Here is a 13,987-nt window from a genome sequence, read left to right as displayed (position 1 = left end):
ATACTGTATTCATCAATAAAATTGAAAATTCTTTTATGAATAATTTATCTAATATTTTTTATATATTAGATGTTAAAGATATCAGTCTATAGTTAGTTTGTGGTTAAAAATGTTTCTCCAGATTTGAATACCGGTTTAACTTCTGCTACTTTTGAAGCAGAAGACCAAATAGATTTTTCTGTGTTTAGATTGAAAATATGTTCAAGTGGTACAGTTATTAAGTAACTTTCTTTTGAAGATGTTTATATTTATATCAACTCCACCAGCCTTATCATTTTTCAGATTATCTCATTAATTTCTAAGGAACTCAAAGGTTTTGTAAAAATGTGTCTTTTGTAAAAATCTGGTAATGATGTATTCAACTTTTCCTTTTAAGTTAGTAGAAGATGGCTTATTTTATTATTTGTATAGTTTCATTACTTTTCATTATTATTTGATACTGTTTATACTACTTTTCTCATGTTCAGGTTATCATATAATATTTTTTTAATATTAAAATGTATTTTAATGTTTCATAAGATAAGGTGCAAAATTTATACTAGACTACTCAACAAAAATTTAAATGTATCCTAATTTCATTTTCCTATAATATTAAGAGATAAAATTTATGCCACCAGATCAGCTACATTTAATTATAATTGTATTAAACGTTTTGATATCTATCTATCTATATATATATATATATATATATATATATATTAGCTGTAAATGGTGTATCGGTCGGGATCATGGGTATTCGAGGAATGAGAACATCTTCACCTTTGAAAGGCCCCATTAAAATCATTGCTTCCACTACATTATTCATCAATTTTTTAACTGCAAGTAGCGTGCCGTTGCAGAGTTTTGGCCGATTAATATTCCGCAACAGGATAATTGGCACACCTATTTTCAATTTTAATATGTGTGGTGGCATCCCTGGCAGAACAAGTGAGTTTAAAAATTCCGTTGGATAATTAACTACTTCATCTGCTTCCACAACGGTGTCTATCGACTTATATGTAATTTCCTCTCTTTGAATGCTGGATTGAATAACAAGTTGATAGACATCTTTATTCTTTGCGTCAAGGATAGCTCGTTCACTGATCCGATCGTGATTTCTATGATTAATTTGAATATCAGGAAATACTTTCTCGATCAGTTCTTCTTTCGAAGTTACTAAATTACAAAAAATTATCAGGAAATGATATTCGTCTGGACGTCTCATCGACTGGCAGCTGTCCGTTTCCAATATCCAGTAACTGTCATGAGAATACCTCAGCTGATGGATCATTCTGCAACTGGACACGCATATTCGTAGTCGTCTGAAATGTACATACATGTCGCCACAGTGTTGAATATTTCAGACAAGCATTTATTTCGTCTGCTGGTGTCGATCGAGAAATTACAGGCAATGTTTGCCTAAAATCTCCTGCGAGCAAAATCAAAGCATTCCCGAACGGTTGAACGTTTCCACGCAAATCTCGTAACGATCGATCAAGAGCTTTAAGCGATTTTTTATGTGCCATCGTGCATTCATCCCAAACAATGAGTTTACATTTTTGTAATACTTTTCCCATACAGGATGCTTTGGAAATATTCCACGTGGGAGTCTCGATGATTTGCATGTTTCATTCACATTGCAGGATCCGCACAGCTGATTATCTAATTTGTAGGAGCTTATTTTGATGTAGCGGTGGCAAAAGATACATCTGGTTTAACCAGGCTCCTTGAGTTAATTGTCTTTTTATATTCTGTGTGCCACTGAAAAAGATAAAAACCACTGCAACTTGTACATTTTTCTTCATCTTCGTGGCAGTTAGTATCATTGTGGCCTTCCTTTGCACATCAAGCACAGATCTCTGTTTTCGAGCAAAATGATGTAGTGTGACCACACCCTTGGCATTTAAAACATCATTGAGGGTTAGGAATGAAAAGTTGTACTGAAAGATAACAAATTTTTATTTTTTCCAGTGGGACTGGAAGGTTAAGTCAGTTTAAGAGATGGTGTTGGTTCTTCCATTCCGTTGTGCCTTTTTATTATATGCTTTACTTCTACATATTGGGGACGAAGCTCATAAGCTGTTTTAGTCTCTGCAAAAAATTACTCCCTGACTCATATTTAGGGTTTTGTGGGATTCTGCACTTATGTTTATATTACCCATACTATGAAGACATAAGATACATCAACTCTGCTCATTATTAAAATTTTCGATCATCCGTCTAGTAACTTCTTAACTTCTTTGGGGAACCACTTGAACCCATTACAACTTTGTTTATTAGGAAACGCGAGACCTTATGAAGGAAGCCACCTTCCTGATTATTTCAAAGAACTACAAATCTGATGTTCTTGTATTGCAGATTTGATTTCTCATCATTTAGATTAATGTTATGGTCTGAACTGTTATCCTTGTCAGACAATGTTGAGCAAGATCTTTTCACTAGACTATTTGAGGTGGTTTTTTTCAGACTGGCCACCAACCATCATGGAGTTTGCTTGAAGGCTTGAAATTTTGGCCCTATGAGTACCGGTGATATAATGGACCATTCCAGCAGAATGCACGTGTACTGGAGCTAGAGCTAAATACAACTGGGTTCACCCTGGTGGTCAGAGGGCATCGTTCGAGACTCACTACACACAGCCATCCACCCATTGGCACGATAGTTTCCACCTTGGGTTATGGTTGTGTTTCATAAGATGTCACAACACCACCAAATGTAAATGTAAGAAAAAACAGTGTACGATGTTGTGGAGTTGTGTAAGGGTATATGTTGTAATTTGTGTGGTGTTCTTGGTGTAGTAAATGTGCACAATGTTAAGTGTTCTGCAGCTCATTATAGTGTTCAATAATGGGCAGAAAAGCTGCAGAGGCTAGGGCTGTGGGGACGCCAATCCCCAAAGTCTTAACGACTAAGACTCTCCGTCGGGGGAGTCAAACCTTTTAAATCAGACCTGTCCTGAAATCATCAATAACCAAAATAATAATAAATAGTAGTTTTTATTCATATAATAAAAGAGTTCAGTGCTACTTAACTACTTAAGTATGCAATCTACAATAATTATATATAATTTTTATGTAGATTAAAATATTAATTTACTATTTAAAATAAATTAGGCAGAATGCTAACAGATTATGTGGGATGGTGCTACTTTATTTAGACCTCATACTAAACTAGCAATAAAAATCCTTGACCACAACAGTACATGTGGTCTACTATCATTGTGTATAAAATTGCATATAATTTGTATATTTAACGTTAATTAGAGGTGTTAGTGAGGAAAGCGAGCATTAGGTTAAGTGTGATTGGTCCCGGGTTCAAATCCCGGTCAGGCATGGCATTTTCACACATGCTACAAATCATTCATCTCATCCTGTGAAGTAATGCTAAGGTTTAGTGTGATTAGATTATATTGATATTGTATAAAGTTCAGTATGCTGAAATGACATTACATTTTGTTTTTTTTTTTTTTTACAAAACAAAACTTAACCTAACGCTTACTTTGCTTGCTAATCACTTCTAATTAACATTAAATATATGAATTATATATAATTTTTATGTAGTTTAAAATATTAATTTACTATTTAAAATAAATTAGGCAGAATGCTAACAGAGTATGTGGGATGGTGCTACTTTATTTAGACCTCATACTAAACTAACAATAAAAATCCTTGTATTTCTAAGATGAACATAAATTCAATCCTTTATGAATATTATCTACACTTGAAAACAAATGTTTACCTTTACTTGGAAATGGACAATTTTTTCACAGTTTGTAGCAATCTCATTCTGACATTTTAATTCTGTTCTATTCTCTCTAAAAAGGCATCCACACCTCACTCTGAAGTTATATACAAGTTACAGGATCTTTTCTTTAGGACTTATTCTTTTCCTTGTTGAATTATTCAACAAATATATCAAAACCGATTTAAAAAAACCGGCACATCTTTGTTAAGATTTTAAATATACTTTTCCTTGAACATTTAAAATATCGTTCTTACCAAATTTAATATCAAATTCTATTTTCGATATTACAGGGTATTTTCCGCCGAAAGCCATAATCATATTTTTTTGCTAATATTTTTTATTTATAATGTTCATAGATAATTTGTAGCTAATAAAAGTTTAGGAAAACTTATAAATTTCAAGGAATGTTGGATATTGACTGAATTAATATATCTCATGATTTTAATATGAAGACATTTGGCTAAATATCTTTGTTGTTTGTAGATGAAATTCCCAGGTTTCATCACATTTTCGGCATAATCATATTTTAGCTGTATTGGTTAACAATTTCAAAAAAATCTATGGAGGTTCGTCACCTTTCAGGGTTTTAGAATACTTGGTTGCCAAATATATGAAAGATCGATTATCATTTTACTGGTATTACAGTAACTGCTTCATAAAATATATTAAACTACATCATTTTATTTTTATCACTTTCTTACATAAAGTGAAATCATAAAAAATCAGTGTCAATGAATGTTGGAGATGCTAAAATGTAGCATATCAGATAAGTTCATAGCATGACAGTTCATAAGAACCAAAAGTTCAAATAAGAAAAAAAAAACGCTAAATAATTTACATTTTGGAATAAGAAGTTTTGGAGCAGTATCTATAAATAGTAAGTCAGAAATTAATGAGCAATTAACTTACCTTATTATCTACTTCACTTTCACGATCAACAGTTGTCTCTTTAGCTTTTTCTTCTGTATGATCTTGTAATGTTAACATTTCATTTGTTGCCCTTAAACCTGGTATCAGACTGTTCTGTTGTTTCTAAAAATAGAGAAGAAATAAAAAAATTGTACAATAATAATCTCATATACAATTTAGAAATTAAACATAAATTTACCCACCAGATCAGTTTATATGTATATTTAAATCTATCACCATAATACAACTTTACAACCGCATTAGAGATTATTTATTTTATAACATAACAGTAAACAATGGGCACATCAAAATGCTAGGTAACATGTCAGCATAAGGTACAATTACTTACACCTTTCACACATTAGAAATTTTGCACCTACAAATCTCAGCCTGTAAATTAAAATGACACAAAACATCTGCACATATATTAAACACAAAATTAATAACATTTTTATCAACAAATGTATCTACAGATGTGAACACATATGCCAGCGTTTCTTCCATTCCTCCCTCAAAAAATTATTAGAAAGTGAATTCTCAGGTGTAGCATAAGTTCACTTTTTTTAGCAAAGTTTTCTTTATTTCATATATCATCTAAATTGTTGTTCCTTCAATGTTCTCACATCAGTGGAAACATGAACAAGTTACAGGATGTCATGTCTGGAAAATATGAAGCCTGCGGTATCATTAGGATGTTGTTTTTGACTAAATAATCATGATGAATTATTAATCAAGTGTGAGCCGAAATGCTATTGTGGCGCAAAATCCAAATATTGTTTGCTCACATTAGTGGTGTTTTCTTCAGATCACCATTTATATAGTAAATGGTGTAAAACTGCTAAGTAATGATATTTATTCACTGCATAACCTTATGGTAAGAATTCATAATGGATGACGCCACTGTAATAGAAAAAAAAAGTACGGAGAACCTTAACATTTTATCAAACTTTGGCAAGCTTTTTTTCGGCCACAGTTCTTAAGAAAATTTCTATCGGGATGATTAGACCTTTATTTCAGTGTCATAACAGATGACCCACATTCTATCAGCTGTAATGACATGTTTGAATTCTGAATCTTCAGCTAAAAATTGTTCTGTGATGGTTTTTTTTGAAAATTTAACAGTTTTGAAACAAATTATGCTGCTACTAATTTCATATCCAAAATGTCAGTCAAAACGGTTTCATATGAACCATAAGAGAATCCCACCACTTCAGCAACTTCTCTAATAGTGATTATTGATCAGAATGTATTTATCTTGGTAAAATAGGTTATAGACGTGTTAGAATGTCTAACTTTTCTGTTGTTTTCAACCTAAGGCCTTGAGACACGGCTTTCTTGAAAATTGATTGTATTACTCATAAATCCTTAGTGTCAACATCATAAATACTTAGTATCATCCTCACCAAAAGCCTTCTTTAAAACTTTCACTACTCGATTGCACTTTATTCCATTTTTATCATAAAATTTAATGCAAATCCTTTGTTCTGTCATTTTCAAACAAAATAAATTAGCATTCTTAATAAAATAAATCCTTATCACTTGATATGCCAAATTTGAACGACATGTCTAATATGCTTGAATATTGATAAACTTATTTATTTGATTTCTGTTGTCTCATAATGCCTCAGGTCCTAAAGGACGGTAGGTGACATGTCACAGATTATATATGTATGTTAATCAATCCCTACAGATATGTAATACAAACTGTTTCATTTTGTCTATGAACCTACATCCAGTGAAATAAAATCATTTAGATAAAACAGAAAACTTGGCTATGAGTAATTATCAGTATTAGAAAAGACAACATAACATATCTACAACATAACATCAAAATCACTGGAAGCTGTCCTTTGTATTTTTCTCACTCACAGCCTATTTTTATTTCATCCAAGTATATTTTTATCGATTACTTTGTAGTCATTTTATGTTTAGTTTTCACTGTGATAATGCTCAGTATATAAAAGTTTCACGTACAGCAAAAATATAGAATAAGTGAAAAAGAGACTGCTTTCATTCACTGCTGCAGAAAATTTACGTAAAGGAGCATGGAAATTGTACAACAGGCAGAAAATTTGATACAGTAAAGCGCTAAGTTTGTGAGTGATGAAAGAAAGAAAATAAATGTCTCAGAGCCAGTAAAAATAACAGATCATTTTGGTGGAAAAAATGAAATATAAAAAAAATAGAAGAAAAATTTGCAATTATAAAGTATGTACCACAGTTTAGATTCATGATTTCTACAGACATGTGTTGGATGAAAGCCCTGGAATCGCAGATGGATAAATATCAGTACGGATGGATTTGAGTCTTAACTGGGTATACCAATTTCTTTGCTGACACAGTTTCTTTGTTTGAAGAAGGATGATAATAGCACAGCAGATACCAGAAACATGTGAAAACAAATGACAGAATTTCAAAGATATATTATAAATTTATGCAAAAAGAACAATTATTTCCTAAATCAAATTAAGAATGTGATCCAACACCGGTGACTTTTGAAATACACCATCAACAACAATAACTGAAAGTGTAGAAGATGCAAACAGTGTAGACATAAACTGTTGGTTACGAAAAACAAAACTGTTAAGAATACTTTTGAAATGAAAGAAAATACAGTATGCAATTTTGGACATACAAAATACACATACAATTTTTAAAAGAAAATCTCTACCAAAAAGTAAAAACTTTTCAGCAGATATTTTCATATAAGCCCAAGAAAAGGGACAGATGAATAATGAATTAGTACTGAACTGAATTAAATCCATCTGGGAGTGTTGATCAAAGCTTTATTATGAAAATCTTCCTTGTAATGGACAGTTTTAGGCGTCATACAACCATTGATGTAAAGCAAAGACTGATTGCTAGTGTGATATGGTTAACATTTCAGATGGAATATCATCTAATCTGCAAGCTCCAGATATCTATGTAAACAGACTATAAAAACAAATCTCCCTAAACAATACACACACTGGAAGTCCAACATGACAAAAGAGACATCATTTGGTAAAATTAAGAAAGCGTCTTAAATACAGATTTATGAGTGGATTATTGTGGCCTGGTCAGAAGTATGCTGATTAAAAAATTGTTCAAGAGATATATTTTGAACACCGATTATGAAGATAATAGCAATTCTATGGATGATGGAAACTAGAACACCGATTACAGAATTAGGTAAATAACTATTATAATTTCTATGTTTTTAATTAAATATTTCCAGTATAGACTGATTTAATAACATAAAGGAAATAACAAATACTACTTATTATACATTCAATCTTCTATGTTAATTTTGTAAATAAAATGCAAAGTAGCAAATTTTTTTTACTACTTCCAATTTTCCAAACCTGGGTGTACTTGGTACATGGAAGTATAAAGTATTTATGGAGCTATTAATGATTAAAAAATTTTAATGGACTCCATTCTGAAACTTTCAAAGGTAATTTTCAAACTTATTTATTTTGTACAAGATGTTAAGATGTTAATGTACAAGGGTATATTGGTTGATGTTGGGTAAATTACAAAAATTAAACATAGCTCGTTTGCCAAAGTATTGGACTTTGGCAAAACTTAAAGATTAGTAATCTTACATTGATTAAAGAAAATTCAATATTATGCAACATAATGTTATAACATAATACAATAATATAATTAATATTGTAACATAATGCAATTCATCATGTTATAATGATTTTAAAAACATGAGATCGTAATATTAGTACACTGAATTTATCACTACATTTTTCGCAATTAAGATATATAAAAAACAAAGCTAATACAGTTCTTAATGAAATCTATAAAACTGACAAGATTGACAAAGCTTTGAATGAAACTGATTTAGATTATTTAAAAACTAAATCTGAATATATAAAACATAATATTAAATACACAACATGTAATGTAGTCTTTAAGTGCGTGGTTTGGGGTACTGTAACTGGTAGGGCGTATCTTGATATGCTTCAGACAAGGATTTTGCCTGCCATCCAAAATCTGTATGGTGATTAACTTTTTTACATGCAACATGACAGAGGCCCGCCTCACTACCATCAAGATGTCAGGTTGTACCTCAATGAAACTACCTGGACGTGGGTGGATGGGTTGAGATGCTGTTGAATACCCACCTTGGTCTCCTGATTTTTCACTTCCGGATTTCTATCTCTGGGGGACCGTCAAAAATGACATGGGACCGTCAAAAATGACATGTATTGACAAAAATCTGCAACAATCAATGACCTATGTGAAAAAGTCATAGTCATTTGCTGCCATTATACCATTACACTAACAGCTGTAGTTTGGTGTGCAGTTTGGCACCGTGGGCGTTGTATAGAAGCTGCTGGTGGTCATTTCTAACATACACCATAAGCCTCTCTTAGTACCAAAAATTGTCACTTTGTCAGATTTGTCATTAGATACGGACTAGCAAACAGTGAGGACATAGTTTTGGACCCCTCTGTAGATTTCAAAATATATCTAATGGAAAACATCCTGAATTTGGTTACTTTTTATTACATACAAATCCATCATTACATTTGATTTGTTTTGTTCCATATCCTCAATATAGTGTCATAATTTCTTCAAAAGTTAGACAATTATTACCAGCAATGCGATGGAGATGGTATTTCATTGCCTTGACTGCACTTTCGCACATGCCGCCAAAATGGTGTGCGCTAGGAGGGTTAAAATGCCATTGACAACAATCCACTGACAGATTCTCCAAAATGGCTGTATTATTATTTTTCAGCATAGTATAATTTTCACAAAGCTTGTTAACAGGTACCGATGAAATTTGAGCTGTTGTCACTATAGATATTTGCACAGATTCCTTGGCGTGGCATGAATCGACGAAGAACTGCTAGGAAAGCATCAGAAGTTAAGTTACTTACGAGTTCTAAGTGAACGGCATGCGTAATAAGGCAAACAAATACTGAAACGTAACATTTAATGCGACCTTTGCTGCGACATGTGCCAGATTTTATGAAGAATGGGCCAGCAAAGTCCACACCCGTGTTAAGGAAGGGCCGTGCAGGAACAACTCGCTTGCTAGGTAGACTTCCCATGAGCTGGTTATGTGGTTTTGCTGATAACCAAAAACAATGTGTACATTTATCTAGAATGTATAATCCTTCTCGCCGAAGGTATCCAATAGTTGGATCGAAGTGAGCTGATCAATAACTGTGAACCAGCATGCATAAGTCGTTTATGCTCTTGCTCAATTAGTAGTCGCGTAAGATGATGACGCGGTGGTAAGATGATTTGATGTATTTGTGAAATGGAAGCTCGGAATTTTGTAGCCTTCCTCCAACTCTAAGAAGACCAGCATTATCAATGAGTGCAAGTCACGTATAGTTGATTTAGTAGCTAATTCCCACCCACTTTCCAAATTCGTGAGTTCTTGGGAATAACAGACGGACGCATTGTGCTAATTTTATGCAAGTGTTTAAGGATGTTTTTAATTCCTTAGTAGTGAGTGGCCCAAAATTTTGTGAATTCTTTGAACCTTTACAATTTTTTATAAAACAAAGACAATATGCAATTTTTCGCTGGACTTGTGGAAGAGAAGATGATTCCTTCAAAATGTCATCTGAGGAGGTGAATGCGACAAAACTTACAGTATGATGCATTTCAGGAATATCACTAATTAAGGTTGCCACAAATGTAAGTGACGGCCATTGTGATGGGGTTTCTATCAACCAAGACGGACCGTGCCACCATAACTCGTTATTTATGAGACCTTGAGGAGTGACTCCGCATGACACCATATCTGAAGGATTGGATGCTGATGAAACTTGATGCCAGGTGCATTCCTTTGTTAAATCTTCCACTTCACTGATGCAATTTGCAACGAATGTCTTCCATGTAGGTCGTCTCCTACCTCAGGACAGAAAGCTCCAACATATTTTTTGGCGTCCTGATTCTATTTCTCGTGTCAAAGAATTCTAATTAAACACCATAACCTACGGTTTGAAACCTTCAGCGTATCTTGCCCAACGTGTACTTCAACAACTTGTTACTGATGAGGGATCCAAATTTCCTCTCGCTGCTCATGCTTTATCGAATCATACCTATGTTGATAGTTACTGGCTCTGCTGATATTGACACTGCAAAACAACTCATAGACGAACTGGTAAAATTATTATCACTTGGTGGCTTTGAGTTGAGAAAATGGAACTCCAATCAGCCATCACTCTTAGAAAAGTTTCCTTTTCTAAGAGTTCCTTTCCTTAATCCTGACGCTCCTGAACCATATGGGCTCCTGATTTTCAGGAGCCCACATGGTTCACAGTACCGTTAATTTTGAATTGCGCCTCATCAGTCCACACAAACTTCCCTGCAAATTCCTCATCCTCACCAACCATGAGCAGAAACCATTCACAGTACTCCATCCTTCGATCTGGGTCGTCATCATTCATCACATGTAGCATTCCTTGTTCCAAACTCTATCTGCCACTGGCATTGTACCTCATGAATGTTCTTGTACTTCTAGTACCACTTCAGTACAGCCTTGCATTCAACAAACGATAAGCGAACCTCAGCCATTGTTACTACTCGACTGTCTTCTGCTGCACTAGCTAATATGACCGACTCATTCCACTACTGGCATAAATTGCCAGCTCTGCCTACCACAACAAATTTAATATCTTACAATTACACATTACATTAGTGAGTGTAAGTCTTTTTGTTTAGAATCTAAATCAACAAAAAAATCTCAGTATCGCTCCATATAAATTTAGACCTGCTTTATGAATGCACGGCCTGAATTAAACGTGGAAGATAACTCAAAATTCAGTGTTTAAAACATTTTGATAGGTTAACAAGTAACAGCATAATATTTATTGTAACATCTTTTGGGGTGGAGATGAAATATGTGTACTTAAATTTTACTGAATCTTTGTAATGTCTAAATTCGATTAGTAGTTTACTCTGTACAATTCTTGGGATGTTGGATCTCCATTCATAAAATTTTATTTGATTTGCTACCGGATCATTCCTGTCTAGTCAAATAGTAAGCACTTTAATGAAGAATGGTGAGCCTTTCCCTCTCTGGTCGAGTCTGACCAATAATGATTTACACGCGTCATAAAGGGACAATCTTAGCATCTTCTGTGTGATTTTGTTTTTATTTTCAGTCTTAATCTACAGATTCCCATTTAATTTAGTTTTATGATTATTCAAGCTCGGGGAATGTTTGTTTTATCTTTCCTTAGTATTAAACTACATGCTACATTTACTGTTCATTAGTATATTTACTTAGGTGATTAGTTATAAGAAAAACAGACAATAAGCGTGTAATATTATTACAGAATTTCTGCAATAAAGATACTTCTTTATAAGGTGAAGCGATTTACATTGATGGATTTAACCAGCAGTTACATTTAGATGTTCCCTTATGGCATATTTTCTCAGATACAGATTTTATGTATTTGTCTTACCGGTGCAAGCATGCAATAATTGGAGACATTCATGTACATGTCCCTGTTTTCAGTAACCATGTTCCATATCTCGGTTTCTTGGTGCCTAGTTACGTAGGAATCTTAGCCGATGAAATAGCTGATGCACCGCTTAAGAAGTTTGCTTTCACTTAACTATAATGGATCATGAAATTACGCTATGTATAACATAATTTTATATGCTGTATGAAAAAACAGGTGAAGATAGCTTGCCTGAATTAGCAATTGACAATTGCCATCAGTAAACTGTCATTTTAAAGCTGCTAGTATATTGTTGTGAAAGTCATCGGTTCACCTTTAAGAAGGTGTAGTTTATATTTGGAATATGTCATGTCATCTTCTTTCTTTCAAAAAAATATATATACTGTAGTTTGAAATAAGCTCTACTTGAGAACGTTGATACAAACATATATCTAAAAAACATTTTGTTATCGAGTTACAGCTAGTGAAAGATTTTCCTGTATTTCTGTTTTCCTGGTGAAACGAGTTCATACTGAAACTTTCTGGTGTTAAACCGGATGGTTTTGTATGACTTTTAACCTCAAAAATCAAATAAAACTGATCGCAGAACTGTATCTCCTGCATTTTTCATAATATCCAACATAAAACAGAAAAAATAGCTCTATATACACGCATGTTTCTTCTTAGAGCCATCTCTTAACCTAAGTTGACCGTCGTAAACTATTCTTAATTTTAGGCGGCTGCTGTAAATAAATAAATAAATGGAGAACTTAAATCTTCAGTCGTTAAAACTTTTCTGAAATATATTGACGGAAAAAAATATGTTGCTGTTAAAATATCTTAACAAATTTTAATATAACTTTTCAAGAAATTTGAAGGAAACTTACTGGAAAACAGTTATTTACTTTAGTTCTAGAAGTACCGTTATTCAAATGTTCTAGAAGTACCGTTATTCAAATATCAGTTTGATAAACATAATTTGTTTGTTATAAATATTATATGCATGTGTGTGTGTGTGTGTTGTTTCTTACACAATTATTTATTTTGTAGTATAATTTAGTATTTAGTACGATTCACTATAATTATTTATTTTATTTACTTATACATCTATTGTTCTGTATCTACTTTTATTATAACTTATGTTGTGTTCATGAATTAGTTTTAACTTACCGGTTTTATTTACAGGAATATCAAGCATGCCATTATTGTTAACCGCTAATCTGCTGGAGAATTCAACTTTACCTACAGTACCTGTATTAGCACCACCAAGCAGTCAATAATTATAGATATTTTTAATGAAACTTTCTTGTTCAAAGTTTTTTATTGTAAATTTGAATAATGCATTTAGTGACAGAAAGTGTAAAACAATTTTGAATGTAATTTTACATGATGGTGTCTGAGTATAATTATATAATTTTTTAAATGATTTTGCCTGTGTTTGTATATATATATATATATAACACACACATTTACTTTTCTTGTCTATTTTAAACATTTAATATTTTTAAGTAGAAGTGATTCTGTCAGAAAAGAATATGTATACGATCTTAAGTTAAAATTTATTTTTCATATCAAGATTGACAGACTTGTGTTAATAATAAATATTTATTTTAAACTATTTCAGTGACATATTGTAGAGGTTATGATAATGATAAAGTTATTAAGCGGTGAATATTATCTATGTATGATTTATTTTCTTCTATGGAAATTTACATAATGCTTGTAATGTATATTGCATTTATGTTGTATAGTAAATTATGCTCGCTTAATCTTTACTATAATTATTGAAACTAACCTAATAAAAATATTTTTAAAGTTACATCTGTTCGATGCAAGAACTAGGACCATCGCCTGTACTTTTTCTTTACTTAGAAAGCTGTACAAAAATTTTCAAGATATTTCTCAATTAAATATATTGTGTTACAACAGAAAATTAAGGCGGGACTATA

At 32.5% G+C, this 13,987-nt stretch overlaps 1 protein-coding gene across 5 annotated transcripts in view; it reads left to right on the top strand.

The window, feature by feature from the left end:
* The window catches only part of LOC142330336 (sodium leak channel NALCN-like), a 33,550-nt gene extending 20,085 nt beyond the window's left edge, over positions 1–13,465 (top strand). For 4 of the 5 annotated variants that reach the window (XR_012757765.1, XR_012757764.1, XR_012757766.1 and 1 more), the window contains one exon: positions 13,224–13,465. Coding sequence is in view for 1 of the 5 variants with exons in the window: in XM_075375563.1 (XP_075231678.1) it covers positions 13,224–13,257 (34 nt within the window). In the remaining 4 variants the exon portion in view is untranslated. Of the gene's footprint in view, positions 1–2,445; positions 2,701–13,223 lie in introns of all 5 variants that reach the window. The other variant, XR_012757763.1, reaches the window with a different exon arrangement.
* The last annotated feature ends 522 nt before the right edge of the window (positions 13,466–13,987 follow it).

This window comes from Lycorma delicatula, chromosome 9 (assembly GCF_047948215.1).
Source record: "Lycorma delicatula isolate Av1 chromosome 9, ASM4794821v1, whole genome shotgun sequence".
In the NCBI taxonomy this organism is placed as follows: Eukaryota; Metazoa; Arthropoda; class Insecta; order Hemiptera; family Fulgoridae; genus Lycorma; species Lycorma delicatula.
The sequence above is the reverse complement of the archived record's forward strand: the minus strand, read 5'-3'. Positions and strand labels throughout refer to the sequence as shown.